Below are 15,222 nucleotides of genomic sequence, written 5' to 3'. Positions count from 1 at the left end.
AAGAGGCACAGGCCTTTCCTCACCCTGCACCTGTTTGCTCCAGGGGGGAAATAAGAGTCCCCCAAGCACACACTGAGCTGGGGCAGACCAGAGCTGAGGGACTGGGCAAGGCGGAGTGCAGAACAGACCTCATCAAACCATCGTAAGCACAATCCTGCGCAGCGCAGAGGCTGACCAGGGCTTTGGCAAAGGGACTGTGAAAGAAAAGACATCTCCACTAGTTTCTTTAAAATAGATTTCTTTAATAGTTTCCATTTAATATGTTTATTTGCAGTTAGTAAATTGGCATTCACCTGGGCAGCACACACCTCAGCTCTCCGTGGGGATGGTGCAGGCTTCCAGATGTGTTAGTGACCAGGCTCCCAGCTCAGTCCCCATCCTTACACCCACTGCAGCCTCTGCCTGGTCCCAATGAGGAGCACTGCCTGGGGAAGCTGACGGGGAAATGAGCAGCCCCACCTGTGCTGGCCCCTACAGTCCAGCACATGCTGTTGCTGGAAGCTTCCAGCCTGGGCCTCTGCAGCCAGCTCAGCCTGAAGGTGGATGTAGAGCCAAGCTGTCTGGAGCAGGCAGTGCCCAAAAAATGCAGGGCAGAGTGGAAATGGCCACCCTCCCCCATGAGGAGGAAGATTCACCAGCTGGGAGCACAGCCAAGGACAGACAGAGCCTGGCCCCTCACTGCTCATTACATAAATACAGAGATGTAAATGAGACTTTGCAGGTTTATAGCAGCAATCATTGGATACACCAATTAACTAGACTATGGAAAAGGCATCCCTTAACTTAAAAGCCTTTTAATTTGAAGCATTTATTTTAAGTGTACATCTATTACAGTTAAGAAGAAGCAAAGATACACCAAAAACACAAATACCCAAGAACAAAAAAGTACAGATGAGAAAGAAATTAGCTGGGGGGGGGGGGGGGGGGGCACAGGGTGAGGGTGAGCTGATGGAGAGCAGAGGAGCAGCTGCCATAGCAGCAGCACAGTGGAGCACAGCCTCCCCAGGGCTCACCCTGAGCAGAGACTGAATGCCCCAGCCTAAGCACAGCAGCTCTGACCACCCTGCAAGCAAAGCACTGCCTGCTGGTTGGAGCAGGACTCAGAAGTGGGAGATAAGCAAGGGGTGACTTCAGAGAGCAAGTCCGGTACGTGGGGCTGGAAGTCTCCTCCTCTCAGCCAGGTCCCAGCACAGGGACCCCTCAGAGGGGGCTTCATTCTGCTGGCAAGGGATCGAGACAAAACGTCACAGCTCAGGGATGTCCTCAGCCCTGGGCCCCAGAGAGCCAACATCAAATTGTCTCACGTAAGTTAAAAGATTTCTTTAAAAATTCAGATGCATTTTTCAGGAAACAGTTTCCTTTGAGCTGGAGCTGCAAGATGCAATGTTTTGAATTCAGTGCAGTGGTGCAGGATTTCAGACCGTATTTACTCCTGGGAATGTGATGTTCTTGGAGCAACACAATGAACACTGGGGAGCTGGCAGAGTGTGCACAGGCCTGGCAATCACGAACTGTGACTGCCAAAACCTGCTTTCCCCCTTTCCCAACAGATCCTGCAAAGTTATTTTCAACTAGGAGTGCTTATTCCCAGCATTGAACACGTTCTGATTAAAACAGATCCAGGAAAAACTGACGTCTCCACTCAATATTGCACTTAAGATTTATGTGTGTGTTGATATTAAGGACCTAAAGCAGAGACTGACATAAGACTTTCACGCATTGCAGGTTAGCATCAAGAGCAATGGTCCTGAAAGGGATTTTAAAACCAGATTAGTTACCCGAGAAGGGACAAGCCCCAAGTTTAAAAAAATTAGTACATTTTAATGCGAGCGCTCCATGAAAAAGCCAAGGCCTGTTGCAATTCCACCACTGAAATGTCTCTGTGCTCCACAGCACTGTGAAATGCCTTCAGGTGGGGAGGATCTGCAGGAAAGAGAGCAGGAGCAGAGGATCTCTCCTAACGCAGACAGCGGCTGAACAGATTTAGTACCAAATGATCCAAAAGTAGATGATAAAGAGGTGACTGGAGCAAGGGCTCTCAGGAATTAAAAGCACGCGCACACACACACACACACACACACACATACACACTCACACTCTGACCAACCCTAAACCCCTGATTCCAAACCCAAACAGAAGAGTTGCACCTGGAGGGAGCCCTCTGCATGTGGCTGGTGCATCCAGGTCCCAAGCAGACTGGCTCCTTGGAGCTCACATTTGGAGGGCAATTGCTGTGCTTTTCGACTTACTGATAGCCATGGAAAAGAACCATAACTGGTTGGCACACACAGACTATCCTCATCTGGCAGCTCAAAACTCTCCGACCATCCACATTTGATTGGGAGAGAGAGAGAGAGAGCGCGCAAAAAAAAGTGTAAAAGTAAAAAAAAAAAAAAAAGGGGGATCAATTTTTTGCAGGTGATTCTTTTTATCCCAGAACTGGAAAATACATCCCTGAATGTGAACCCAGAGAGCTTTCAAAGTCTCATCCATCAGAGGTCAGAGATAGGGATGGGGTTTGGACAAGGCGGTGACGCTCCGCGGTTCCGAGCCGCACACACACACAGCACAGCGTATCCCTGAAAATCCACGGGCTGAGAGGTACCCTCCGAGCGCTGCCCATCAGAAGCCAGAGCGAAGAATTACTCCTCAGAAAAGTCTCTGTCAATGTCCATATATGCCTCGTCGATGTAGCTAACTATGGCACAGGGGGACGTCCGGTCTGGACTGAGCAGTATAGATACAGTCTCTTTCCAGTAGGTAAAACTAATACATGAGCTCTGCAGGAAGAGATGGAGAGCAGTTAGTGTGGTCAGCAAGCGTGACGTGCAGCGAGACAGGCGTCACAACAAAGGCATTCAGCAGAGAAAACTGAAAATTGCTTCCTATCCAGCCCAGCTTCATAGAATCATTTGAGTTGGAAAGGGACCAGATGGCCTTCAGAGGTCAACTGCCCTGCATCAGGGAACCCACAGCTCCAGCAGTGCTCAGAGCCCCATCCAGCCTGACCTTGGGTGTCTCCAGTGATGGGGCACCCACCACTCTGGGGTTGTTGCCCCTCTGGGCAACCTGTGCCAGTGCCTCACTACCCCCATTCTAAAGGACTTTTCTTATATCCAGTCTAAACTTCCCCTGTTGTAGTTTGAAGTCATTTCCCCTTGTCCCATCACAACAGACCCCACTCAAGAGTCTGTCCCTTTCTTTCTTACAGCCCCTTTAGATACTGAGAAGTCGCTCCCAGGTCTCCCCAGAGCCTTTTCCTTTCCAGGCTGCACAGCTCCACCTCTCTCAGCCTGTCCTCATAGGGGAAGCATTCCATCCTCTGGGGCACCCATAACCCTGCAGAGAACAGCATGGGGTTGGGCAGGCAGAGCTGCCCAGAAGCAGGTCACACTCACAATCCCAAACTCTTCCTCTGCTGCCCAAATCAGGCACAGAGCAGGTCACTGTGGTGCTGCAGATGAAGCCAGAACTGGCAGAGGGGCTCCTGCTCGTGGGCAAGACACAGAGACGAGACATCCTCCCTGCTCACATCCATCTTGTAAAGCCAAAAAGCATCTCCTGCAACAAGCAGATACTAGCAGCCCCATTCTACACTAACCATTGTCTGCTATTTACCCACTGGACAACTATATCTGATTCTACGCACCAAACAGTAGCCCAAGACACAGCATGTACGTGCATGCAAGCACAGTATGGCAGACAACTTTGCTCTCAGCAGCATCTCCTGTCTGCAGCCCAAGAGACCATGGAAGCATCAACGCAAACCATGGCATGAGCTGCAACACACAATGCCTGGCCATTGCAGAGCCCAGGGCACACAGCCAGCCCTGCTCCTGCCAGGCTGTCAGACACTGCTGTAAATGATTCTGGCTACAGTCACAGGTCCACATACATTTTCTAAGCAGGTGCTGTCTTTATCCTTGTTGAGGTAATGCTGTTGCCAGAATCGCAGAAGACTGTGGAAGTTGTTCAGGATGAAGCCTGGATATTTTTCTGTGTATTCCATCTGTTGCAAAGTGCGCAGATAAAATGGTAGCTTTTCTTTCCTCCGGGCCAGCATTAGGATAACTAAACTTGTGTTCAAACAACTGACATTTTCCTAGAAATAAAAACAGCACAAGAATTGATATCTTGGTTGTATGTCTCCTCACAAGGCACGCTCACAGTAAACATGTGGAGGAAGTGCTCCCATTTGTATCAGGAAAGAAGGGACATGGATCTCCTCAAGCAAAGCCAGGTTCCTCCCTGCTCCCAGCCCAGCGAGATAACAAGAAAGTTACTGCCAGCTCTTTACCTGTGTAAGTGTCTGTACATGAATAATATTAATGAGACGGAAAAGAAAGGACATTCTCATGGACATCTGGGACATGTATGTTAACAGGCGGCACTCTGACAGGACTTCTGCAACTGCAGCAAGAGGAAAAAGACACTCATCAGGTGCTTGAAGTTTAGACATGCTGATCACACACCACAGCAATAAGAGCCAGTGGTTAGGCTGTAGGAACAAACATGCATGGCAACGTTTCTGTCTGATACTAAAATTTGTGGAAGTCTAGGCTTAAAATAACCACCATCACAATCGAGCACATTTCTTATCCTTTACCTTTAGCATCAGACTGGCTCTCAAATCGGTCCAGGGACAGCGTGATGCAGCGAACCAGCATGTTGGAGTCAACCAGTGAACTGTTGATCTGGTTTAAAAATATCTGGAACTAAAGAGAAATAATTCAGCATTCCATTAAAAAAAAAACCAAACAAACAGAAGTTGTCCTACTTGGGCACACATAGATGAGGTCACACAGAACAGCATTTCATACATTTTTCAGAATGTGTATGGCCTGCAGGCGTACCAAACTAATTACATCAGTACAGGGGAACTGTGAGCCTAAGCAGGAAGACTATAGAGTTGGGCAACAGTAAGCTCACCCAGATTCTCAACACTGAATGAATACAGTTCTTGAAGGTTATCAGAGAAAAGAAACCACCCTGGGTTCTGAGCACAAACACCTGAAGCATGCACACCACCAACACAGGCATGCACAGAGGTGGACAACTTCCTTTCCAAATGTAGAGCAAGGTTTGAATGCCAAAACACATCTGGTTATTTTCTTCTCACACAAACACTCATTATTTGTGTTAACCCCAACAAAAATAAAAGGAGATGTACAACCCTGGCATTGTAAATACATCTCTGCTTCTATTCTCCAAGATCTGCCAGACCTGACAGCAACCAGAGGAAAACTGAAGTCACATAAGCAAGAATAGGAAGCAACTCAAAACCTACCCAAGAGGTATGCATAAGAGCAAAAAATCACTTTGCAAAAGGAGAGCTGCCCATTCTTGATCTACATGTACAACTCCGTTTTCTACATAATCACATCAGGTGTGACTTAAAATGCCTGCAAGGTCAAATAATATCAAAGAAAATATCTGATAGTGCAAAAAGGCATACAGGCATTTTTAAGTCGTCTCCATTAAGGATGCATTCACTTTTGTAATCAAACTCCAATGAAACTTTTTTTTTTTTGGAGCTGACCGGAACGTCTGTAGTAGCAGGTTAACCCAAATGACCATGACTTCACACTAAGTGCTCTACCACCTCTGAGCCCTGACCTTGGCCCTGCCCCATCACATACCTGTGTATGCAGCAACATGTGAGCTCATTAAGAGATTCTGGCAGCTCGCTCTGTGTTTGCAGTGCACTGAGCTCAGTGGTCAGACCAAAAGCAGCAAACGAATCGGAGTTTCCAAGTGCTACGTTTGATTATAAGAGGGTGTAAGCTGACCTGCTGGTGACAGCTTTTACAAATATTTACCTTCTCATCTGTGTTGATGTACTTGTTGAACCTCTTGAATGCATCAATATTGAATTTCATCAGTTCTCCCAGAAGGTCAAAGTAACTCTGAAGCACATCCCGTGATTTGCACTCACTATCAACAATGCAGTAGAGAATATGCTGGAATGGGAGGAAAACTTGTTACTGTCACAGTGGAGCCCACGTTCTTTGATTTAGTCACTAATTTCAAACACTTTCCTGCAGATTTAGTTCTTAAATTTGAACTAAAGACAAAAATTCAGGAATCTCCTCTATTAAATGGAATTGCTAGTGATGCAATCTATAGAGCTGGCTGCCCTGTGCCTGGTTGCCACGAGAAGAACTCACAAACGCTTTGCGAAACTTGTTCTGTTGCTACAGAGCAGAGTATTTAATGTTGTATTTTTACCCCCATCTGAATTCTTTACAGATAAATCCTTCTCAATTGCTGCAGAGCACACACAGGCAGCTTGACAAGTCATTCATTACCTCTAGAAGTCCTCTCTTTAGCAGGAACATCTGGTCTGCATAGGAGGTGGTGCCTCGCAAAAAACTTTCAACTGCTCTTGCTTGCCAAAACCTGAGTAATGAAAGAAAAGAAGTTTTAATTTAGGAATAAGGATAGGAATTCTATCACAACTACAATTTAAATTTCCTAACCAGTTTCATTCCAATCTGAAGCTGGAGAGATATCTGTTGATCCTGCAGAAAACCACTGCCTGTACTGGGTATGAGGTCCAATGCAAGCTTTGGCACTCTCCCTCACCTGCACTGCCACTGTTAGCCAAGCACAACAAAGCCACATTATCTTCACAGCTTATGGTTTTTAAGCATTTTCAACTGCATTTTCACGTGAGCTGTATGAAAACAGAACAACCTTCCATTCAACTCAAAACAGCACGCTGCAATGCAAAGCCAGCCTACCTGAAGGAGGATTCAGCTGGTTCCTTCTTCATGACCTGAAGCAGTCTGGTCAACAAACCTCTCTTCCCATCACAGACAAGACTCCTAAAACATGGGAAGAAATGACAGTGTGACTGGGAGGCTGGCAAACACTGCACCTTGTACAACACTGAAGTGCTCCAAAAGATAAAGCCCACAGTATTCTATATGCATCGTGAAAATTCAGTAGCAGTTCTACCACTGGCAGAGTTCTCAATGGCTCTGGAAAACTTCTGCAAAACCTGCAAAATGACTTACAGATAAATCATAGAAGAAAAAAATACTCCTTTTCTCTCAACATTTTAACAGTAGGGCGGGTCAGAAGTTGGACAAGATGATCTGAGAGGTCTCTTCTAACCTTAATGATCCTAAGACTCTACACGAGGTAGCCTTCTGCATGCACCAATAACACTATAGAGGCTGAAAGGACTGCAGCACTACTTGTATTAAACAGCATCTCAGCGGAGTACTTTTGTGCAGAAGCAACGCCTTAAACTCATGTATCAAGAAAGGCAACACAGAAACAAAACACAAAGGATGGAAAAGAAACTCATTTTATGCCAGAAACCAAACAATGTTGCACATCTGGCTACACAAACCATTTGAAAGAGGCAGAGCAGGATGCCTCTCACCATGCTCTTACTCAGAACATCCTCAGCAGGTATTCATGCATTAACACGGCCATCCTACCAGCACCTCTGCTGGACAATCAAGTCTGTTAACCAAACCCTTGCGGGAAGTGGCTTACCTGGAATTGTAGGAGTACTCTGACAATCAACCCTGTGAGTACATCAAGTTTATATTGTGTTTGCATATCAGTGTTAAATATAAGACCTCGTTAAACCAAACCAGCAAATCTAACAAATACTCAACCACAGCACTAGAAATTCTGTAAGCAGTTCAACATATTAATCTAATCTTAATCTCATTTTTAGCCAGTCTTAAAATACAGAATTCAGGCAGACACTTTCAGAAATGTTTATTCAGCCCAAAAATTGACACTGTGTGCACAAAGTACTCCTGAATCTCAAAACTAAGATTTATCAGTAGCAGCAATTGATGCATTAGAGGGATCCCAGCTTAATTCCCAGCTGTATTTGCATTGCTGGTAGTGAGAAAAGCCTAACATGCAACCAAGCCGAGAACTTTGTAAGTTTGGGCTCTGAAATCAAAATCCTCATTTTAAATTGCTTCTGTTTTTAAGGAGAGCACAAGTACACCAAGCTTGCTAATGACCATAAACACCACACAAAGCTAGACACTTCCTGCTGAAAAAATGCGACTGAAATCAAAGCAAATGTGGTGGATCTCAAACAGGTGACATCAAATTTCCAGTGTAAGTGCTTGCAGAATGCCAGCAGCTGCTGTCCTTGAAGCCTCTGTCCCTACTCACCTGTCTGTGTTGACAACTGCATCAACTTCAGGGATGTTGGCTTTATGGGAGATTGCACTCAGCTCATTAAGTTCTTGGCTGTTTAGAAGGAGATATTTGTTCCTAAAACAAGACAATTGGGGAGTAGGGGAGAAAAATGTGATGTATCCATCCAAGTGGCAAGCAAACATGCAATTCTATGGGAAGTAATGCCACAGGCCTCTGAGGGCTGCAGAACAAGGCAATCAGTTTTCACCTCTCCATCTCTCACAGCCTTTCACCCTACTACCCTCCACCACAGCTCACTCCCACTCTAGGCCCACCAGCTGCTGTTTTCTGAGTGGTCTCTCACACAGCTTTCAGCACTAAGCAGCTTTGATGCCTGTTCTGTGCTGTTCATCATCATCATATGGATAGTTTTACAAATATTTGCTTCCAGATGGCTTTTGAAAATCTCAGCAACAGTTTGATGGATTTCTGCAGACATAAATAGTAAACTTTTTTCACAGCTTCCAACAGTTTTTCTCCTCCAAATAATGACTATGCTGCTTATCAGTAATTAGCCTCAATTGGAAAGCAGCAACTGCAGGAGTACTCAGTCTTCCTGGTATCTTAAATACCCTGGAATTATTTAAAGGCTTCATAAAATACAGAAAACTGGAATGGATACTGGAAGGAGGAATTTGCATAAATGCTTTAACAAATAGTGTTTTTTTCTTAATGAAAGCCACTGAGTTTCTCTGTGGAAGAGTTGTGCAGAACAAGTCTGACAGTGCAGAAATGTACTGCAACTCCCCCAATTCCAGCATGTTCTCTACTTCAAATTCATCAATAACAGATAACAAAGTGGTACTTTCAAAAAGCACAGAGGAGTACGTGATGCAGCAGTGGGTGTGGGGGGTGTGCAAAGGGAACCTATTAATCAAAACACAGCAATTAGAAAGAAAATAAGTTATTAGACCAGAAAGGTGATAGAGATGCCTTCTTGCTTCAAACGCTATCTTCCAGATTAGTGCCCAATGAGACTGCCATGTGAAGCTTCTTTTGATCTGCATCAACAGGTCTCTGCAATGAAAATACAGCCTCTCTCTCCATGCACAAACAGTTCTGCAAGTTCAGTTTATTCGCCATTTTATTGCAGTCAGTATCAGGATATAAATACTTCCTCCCATTGTGTCCTCAGCTAACTCCTCTAAACTGTGATTTCATAGAGTTCAGGCAACTGCTTGTTTAAAAACCCTAACCAGATTCCACACATACCATCTGCTCAAATGCTACAGATGAAAGCAGTTTTCTGCCTAAACAAGTCTGAGATCTTTGTAGTAGCTGCTTAAGTAACATCATCATCCAGAGAGATTTTATTGGAGAACCTAGAGCGATTCCTCAGCAAACAATGCCTTAATGGAGGATCTGTTCCTCTTAAGTTTTAAAGAAGTTCAACAAATCCCTGGTTCTTACAGCTAATGCTGCCAAATCAACAAGACTGCCACTTGCAGCACTCATATATAACAAGTTTAATGGTACCAGATAAAACCTACACACAAAATGCCACGGCTGGCTGTAAATAAGACCAGCGAGGCAGCAAGTGTAGACGTGCACATTTAGAGCAATATGCCTCAAATGCAGAAGTTTGTATGGAACTTGGAACCATCTTGTAGGGGTGAATTAGAGCAAAAGTACACTGACAGTATGCAAGATGCAATTTTTCAAGTCAAACTAGACCAACAATTATCTCTGTATAAGAGGAGGAATATCCCTTGGGTAAGCCTAAATTAAAAGTCTGTACCATCCCATAACTACTCCAGCAGAACCAAGCTTCATAAGCATGCCTTCTGAATGGAAGCAAACAGAAGCTTTTTTCCTATTTCCAGACTAGTTTCCTGATGACTAGCTTACAATTAATTTTCCCCTAACATTTTCTGATCAAGTTCAACCAGGTCTTCTCCATTGCTGGTATTTAGATGGCAGCGACATCTTCCCAGCATTTTGACAGGGAACATCCTGTCTTTCACCCTGATATTTTAACAGACTTATGTCCACTCACAGGGAAAGCGTCTGATGTGAGCACACTGCTTGACTACCGAGTCTCAGGAAAAAGGTAGGAACAGCACCATGAAAGCTGCAACCTTATTTCTGCAGCCAGAAGTGGTTGCTCATCACATCAATGTTTCACTTCATTTCAATATTAAGCAAAAATATTGCTTAGTTTTAATCATCAGACACACTAAAACCTGCCCACTGGAGAACACAGCCCTCGCCTTTTTGTGTCAGGAGCTTAAACATGAACATCTGAATAGATGTTTAAGGACAGCACAATATTCCATTCACACAGAGCCTGCACCATGCCCAGGACACCTGCTGTAACTGCAACCAGGCAAACAACACCACCGAGCCACAGTGCACCACAGCTTTTCATACTCACTCATGGTGATCACTAAAGCTCTGAAGAAGCCTCAGGAACTGTATCTTTAAAGTGATATCCTAAAAAAAAAAAGAGGAAAGAAACATCAACAAAACTGCTTCAGTATTTTTGGACATCATTAGGCTGACATGAAACAGCTAAATTGGAAGCCCACCCAAACCAAACCCATTTGGACAGCAGCAGAGCAAATGATTTGCATAAACAGGGCAGGCTGCACTTCTCAGGCTTCCCAAAAACAAAACAGAATTGGAGGCTTCCAGCAAGACAACGCATGTAACAGCTAATTCCTTGCTAGACCCATCAGCAATTATTTCATCTTCTCCTAGCTTTGGCCTCCAGGAACCACAGAATGAACATTTTCTTAGTTTCCAATACAGAAGAGAGGGGAGAAGCCAAACTGCCCTCTGATAAATGCTACAATACACCACAGATGAAGACGTCAGTGAAAACAATAATTTGAAGAACCAAAAAACCCGAGTCCTACTGTTTCACTAAGCTTATTATACAGGCATTCCTTTACTCAATACAATTTCTCAGATTTGTATGGTAAGTAACATCAAAATCTGGACAGAACTTAAGAATTTACTCACTGGGCTACAGTCACAATTTTGATTGTGTCCATGCAGAACAAGAGCAGATGCTGAATGCTTCCTCCAGATCAGCTTGTCAAACAAATTATTGAGGCCAGGAATAAGTTTGAACTCTGCTATCATTTTGTGAACCTGGAAAAGAAGAGAAGGAAGGATTCACTCACTGCAGCCTCATATACAGATACAGCACAGAAAACACATCATACTCTGAAAACAGAGAAAGGAAATTCTTTGCCAAACAACATGAGTGTGTAGTACCACAGATATTCAGCATGGTGTGCTGCCTGGTGGGCACAGACAGAACACATACTTTGGGAAAAAGCTGGGATTTGAATTAATCACTGTTTGGACACTGGGAGATCACTTGCAACCCACTGAAAATATGTTCATACATAACTTCTGCGTCACAAAACTAAGCTGCATACATTCTGCTGCCAGTCACCCTCTGAGCATCCTCTGCCTTTCTCGTTCACGCAGCTGAAGCTGAAGTTGCCCTCTGAAGACAACAGAAAGCATGGATACAATTTTTGTTCACACAACCTATAGAGCAGTGGGCAGCTTTCCATACCATCACACTGCAGTTCAAACATTGTGGTGTCCCACACCCAGTGCATCTGAAACAAACTACAGTTACTCGTGTAAACCAATAACCATGGTGTGAAGGGCTGTTAAATAACTATAGTCCAAGCTTTGATACTTCTGATGTAAGCAACCTGGATGATGATGAGGAGGAAAAATACAAGGTGAGATCCTCAGCAGCTGGGGGCCTACGACAAGCAGTGTCCCTTGGTATGTGTTGCAAAAGGAAATCACACAGGACAGCCAAGCCCAACAAGCTGTAAGAATGAAGTGCTCCACGCAGCAAAGACCTGTACAGTTACCTGAACATTAAGTTAGATTGCTCCTGTGACGTGGGATTGTAACTAGCAGTACTTAAGCAGAACATTCCAGCTTTACTTCCTCAAACACCTGAACAAATCAAAAGCATTAAAGCCAGTGCTATTTTACAGGTTTTTTTTTTTGTCAGCAGCAGAACTAATGGGCTTTCTGCATTCCTTTTGGCTATAGCCACAAACTCTTCCATCGACTTGGAAATTGCATTCCCACTTCTGGGAACCTCTGCATCACCTCACAGGAAGCGTCCAGCTCCTTCCCACCTCATCCAAACCACCCCAACAGACTGCAAAGCTCAGAGTCCCTCTGTGCTCCCTTATCTGAAGGCAAGGGATAATACCTCGACCAAGTCACAAGCTTCCAGCAGAAGTAGCTCTGAGGAGTCTGGACAAAGCATTTCCTGCAGCCTGTCTTTTGGCAGCCAGCATAACACAGATACAACAGGGTGAGTGCAAGCGTGGGAGCTGCCTGCAAGAGCCTGGGCCCCTGCTGTGGGAGGAGCTCACTGTGCTTTAACTCAGGAACCTGCTCCTTTCCACGCAGAGCATAACTGCTCATTCCAAGTGACACCTTCCTGATTTGAAATGCATTTGGTTTACTTTCAGTTTGCTGACTTTTTCCCACAGACTCAGCTGGACAAAGCTCCCGAATGACAGCCACTGCCCCTCAGAACCAAACTCACATAACTACTCAATGCAGAGATGCCAAGACAATCCTTGTTCTACACTCATCCTTCAAACTCCTTTGACTTTCCCCCGACGCTGCCCACCTCACACAAACTGCTCTGTTGCTTTCTGCTGCATGCAGTTTGGCTCTCTGTAGCAGAAGTAAAAGAGCTGATTGCTTGTCACAATAGGAACATGCAAGACATGCAATTCAAACCCAGTCCTGAACAATCTCCTGAGAAGAAGAAACCACAAGCCAGTTTTACCCCAACACTTCCCATGAGGGCAGAGGAGGAGTAAGGAGTTTTTCTAGCAAATAAAAACAGGAGTCAGCTTCAAAGCTAACTACTTCAGCAGCATACTTCCTCTGGTTACTATCATGTAGAATTTCTTTCTAACGCAGAGTATCCCTTTCTAGGGTCACAGTGAACAGACAAGTTACTTTGCAGAACTGGACCACAAATACACTTCTACTTTAAATTCAAATTGATATATTTAAAGGATTGTCTATGACAAGCATTTATGACTCCTACAGGGTAAGAGGTTACTAGCAAAGAACAAACTGCACAATAGATGTGCTCAAGCAACAGCCCCCAACACAGCTAACTCTTGCTTAATACTACAGCCCATCAAGGACACAAAAACAACCCTGGATTCTCCCAGTTTTTAGGGCATCCCAATGCCCTGCTATTCCAAGCTGCTCAGCTAAGCTGAGCAGACTGTCAGCATTGGAAATCTGTGAAACCTGCACCAATAGATTGCTTCTCCTTTCCCTCCTTAATATGCTTTCGACCTGTTTAAAACCCAACTACAGCCATGCTGTGATGATAGATTCTCCAGGAGTTACATGAGATAGGGAACAAATTACTTATTTTTCATTTCAAATGCAAGAAATGCAAATGGAATGAACAGGACTGCTATGAAGCACCTAGAACTGGCAAAACTGAAGTACATCTTCTCAGCTTTATGCCTTGAGCTTTGCCCTTCATGTTTCTGTGTCCATGACCTAATTAATGAGTGCTTCAGTCTAAAGGGATATCGACTTCTGCATGTAACCATCCACAAATACTCACCTGATTCCTTTGTCTCCCCATGAGCAACACACAGAGAACATACAACACCTCCAGTTTATACATGATCTCGTGCATGATCTTCATAGACTGTGGAAGCTGTGTTCGTGTTGAGGTGTTGGCCAAACCACTCTCATCGGAAGACTCTGAACAAGATGGCAAAGATGTGAGCCTGAGGCAGTTTCAACAGGAAAGGATTTGATACAGTTATTACTTTTACACTCAAAACACAGCAGTTGTAAGACCAGCGTGCCTGCGTGAATCCTCTTCTCAACTGAAAGCAGTGGCATAAAACAAATAGCCAATTTAAATTAAATGCAAGGGAAGGAGAAAAATACAGCTGAAATTTTAGGAGAAAGTCTGACTTTTAAAATTTAATTTTTCCATAAGCTAAATAACAGCATATGCATTAAAATAAGCAAGATCAACTAATATGAATTAGTATACCAATGAATCAGAAAGAACATGAAAGAAAAGGTAATAAAAATAGGGGTGAGAGCATCAAAATATTTACTATTAATCTACTTGCATTTTGTACCTCAATGCCATTATGTACTTAGGACACAGTTAAGCCATTTTCATGTCCTGTTATACTGCTAAAAGCAGAAACTGGATGCCACAATTTCAAGTGGAAAACACAGAAGTTGTGAGTGACACAGATAAAGTAAATAAGGACAGTGAAACTTGCAGATTGCAGTTCAAAAAGGAATGAGGTCTTTATAACATTCATAACTAAGCTGCAAACCAGCCTGCTAGAGGATAGTGCGAGTGCTTTTTGAAGCCATGTGAAGAAACATTCAGTAGACAAGAACATGGAAGAAGGAAACCATCAAAGGCTAAAAAGCACAGACACCACCTTTGACTCATACATCCCTAAGCCACAAGTCAGTGAAGACTGAGACAGTATTCTGGGAAAGTATGTCTAGCTTTGCCTGCTAACTGATGTTGTGGGTCAAGAGCTGCAACTGAGCACGTTTATGCATACCTCAGCAAAATCGCTCTCTGAAGCTCATTTCAGACTACAGAGCAGTCCCAGTTTGCACCAAAGGGTATAAAGGTACGTACAAGTTGCTGCTGGAACATTCCCATCCTTCTCTTGTGTATGTCTCAGAATTTTTAATAATTTCTACAAAATTAACGAAGCTGGATCGTGACAAAAGCCTCTAAGGCTAAGCTTTCTAAGCACAAAGGCAAATATTTAGATACTAAAAGCTGGAAATAACTCTGATCTCATTAGTTAGTGCTCTGAGTTAAATAAGACATACCTGGCATTTTTGTAACACTGAAAAAACAAACCAGGCCCTTATTTCATAGCTTACTCTTAAGGTTGCACTGACACTTAAGCAGAGCCCCCTGGAAGAAGCTCCCCCACCAACTGAGCCCACCTTGCTGGAGCTACCTCTCCTTCTGAAAGAGGGGGTTGCTTGCTTCGTGTGAAGTATGAAATG

General features: G+C 44.1%; 1 protein-coding gene across 3 annotated transcripts in view; it reads right to left on the bottom strand.

Annotated features, from left to right (window-relative positions):
- Positions 1-221: 221 nt before the first annotated feature.
- Positions 222-15,222, bottom strand: part of TRPC4AP (transient receptor potential cation channel subfamily C member 4 associated protein) — a 31,442-nt gene continuing 16,441 nt past the window's right edge. For 2 of the 3 annotated variants that reach the window (XM_085241209.1, XM_010722277.3), the window contains exons 9-19: positions 13,778-13,920; positions 11,146-11,277; positions 10,556-10,614; positions 8,155-8,256; positions 6,744-6,827; positions 6,309-6,399; positions 5,820-5,960; positions 4,607-4,715; positions 4,298-4,410; positions 3,896-4,102; positions 222-2,780 (exon numbers count right to left, since the gene is read on the bottom strand). In XM_085241209.1, the coding sequence (XP_085097335.1) occupies positions 2,643-2,780; positions 3,896-4,102; positions 4,298-4,410; positions 4,607-4,715; positions 5,820-5,960; positions 6,309-6,399; positions 6,744-6,827; positions 8,155-8,256; positions 10,556-10,614; positions 11,146-11,277; positions 13,778-13,920 (1,319 nt within the window). In that variant the 3' untranslated portion in view covers positions 222-2,642. The remainder of the gene's footprint in view (positions 2,781-3,895; positions 4,103-4,297; positions 4,411-4,606; positions 4,716-5,819; positions 5,961-6,308; positions 6,400-6,743; positions 6,828-8,154; positions 8,257-10,555; positions 10,615-11,145; positions 11,278-13,777; positions 13,921-15,222) is intronic. The other variant, XM_031556516.2, reaches the window with a different exon arrangement.

This window comes from Meleagris gallopavo, chromosome 22, assembly GCF_905368555.1.
Source record: "Meleagris gallopavo chromosome 22, MGAL_WU_HG_1.1, whole genome shotgun sequence".
Taxonomy (NCBI): domain Eukaryota; kingdom Metazoa; phylum Chordata; class Aves; order Galliformes; family Phasianidae; genus Meleagris; species Meleagris gallopavo.
The sequence above is the reverse complement of the archived record's forward strand: the minus strand, read 5'-3'. Positions and strand labels throughout refer to the sequence as shown.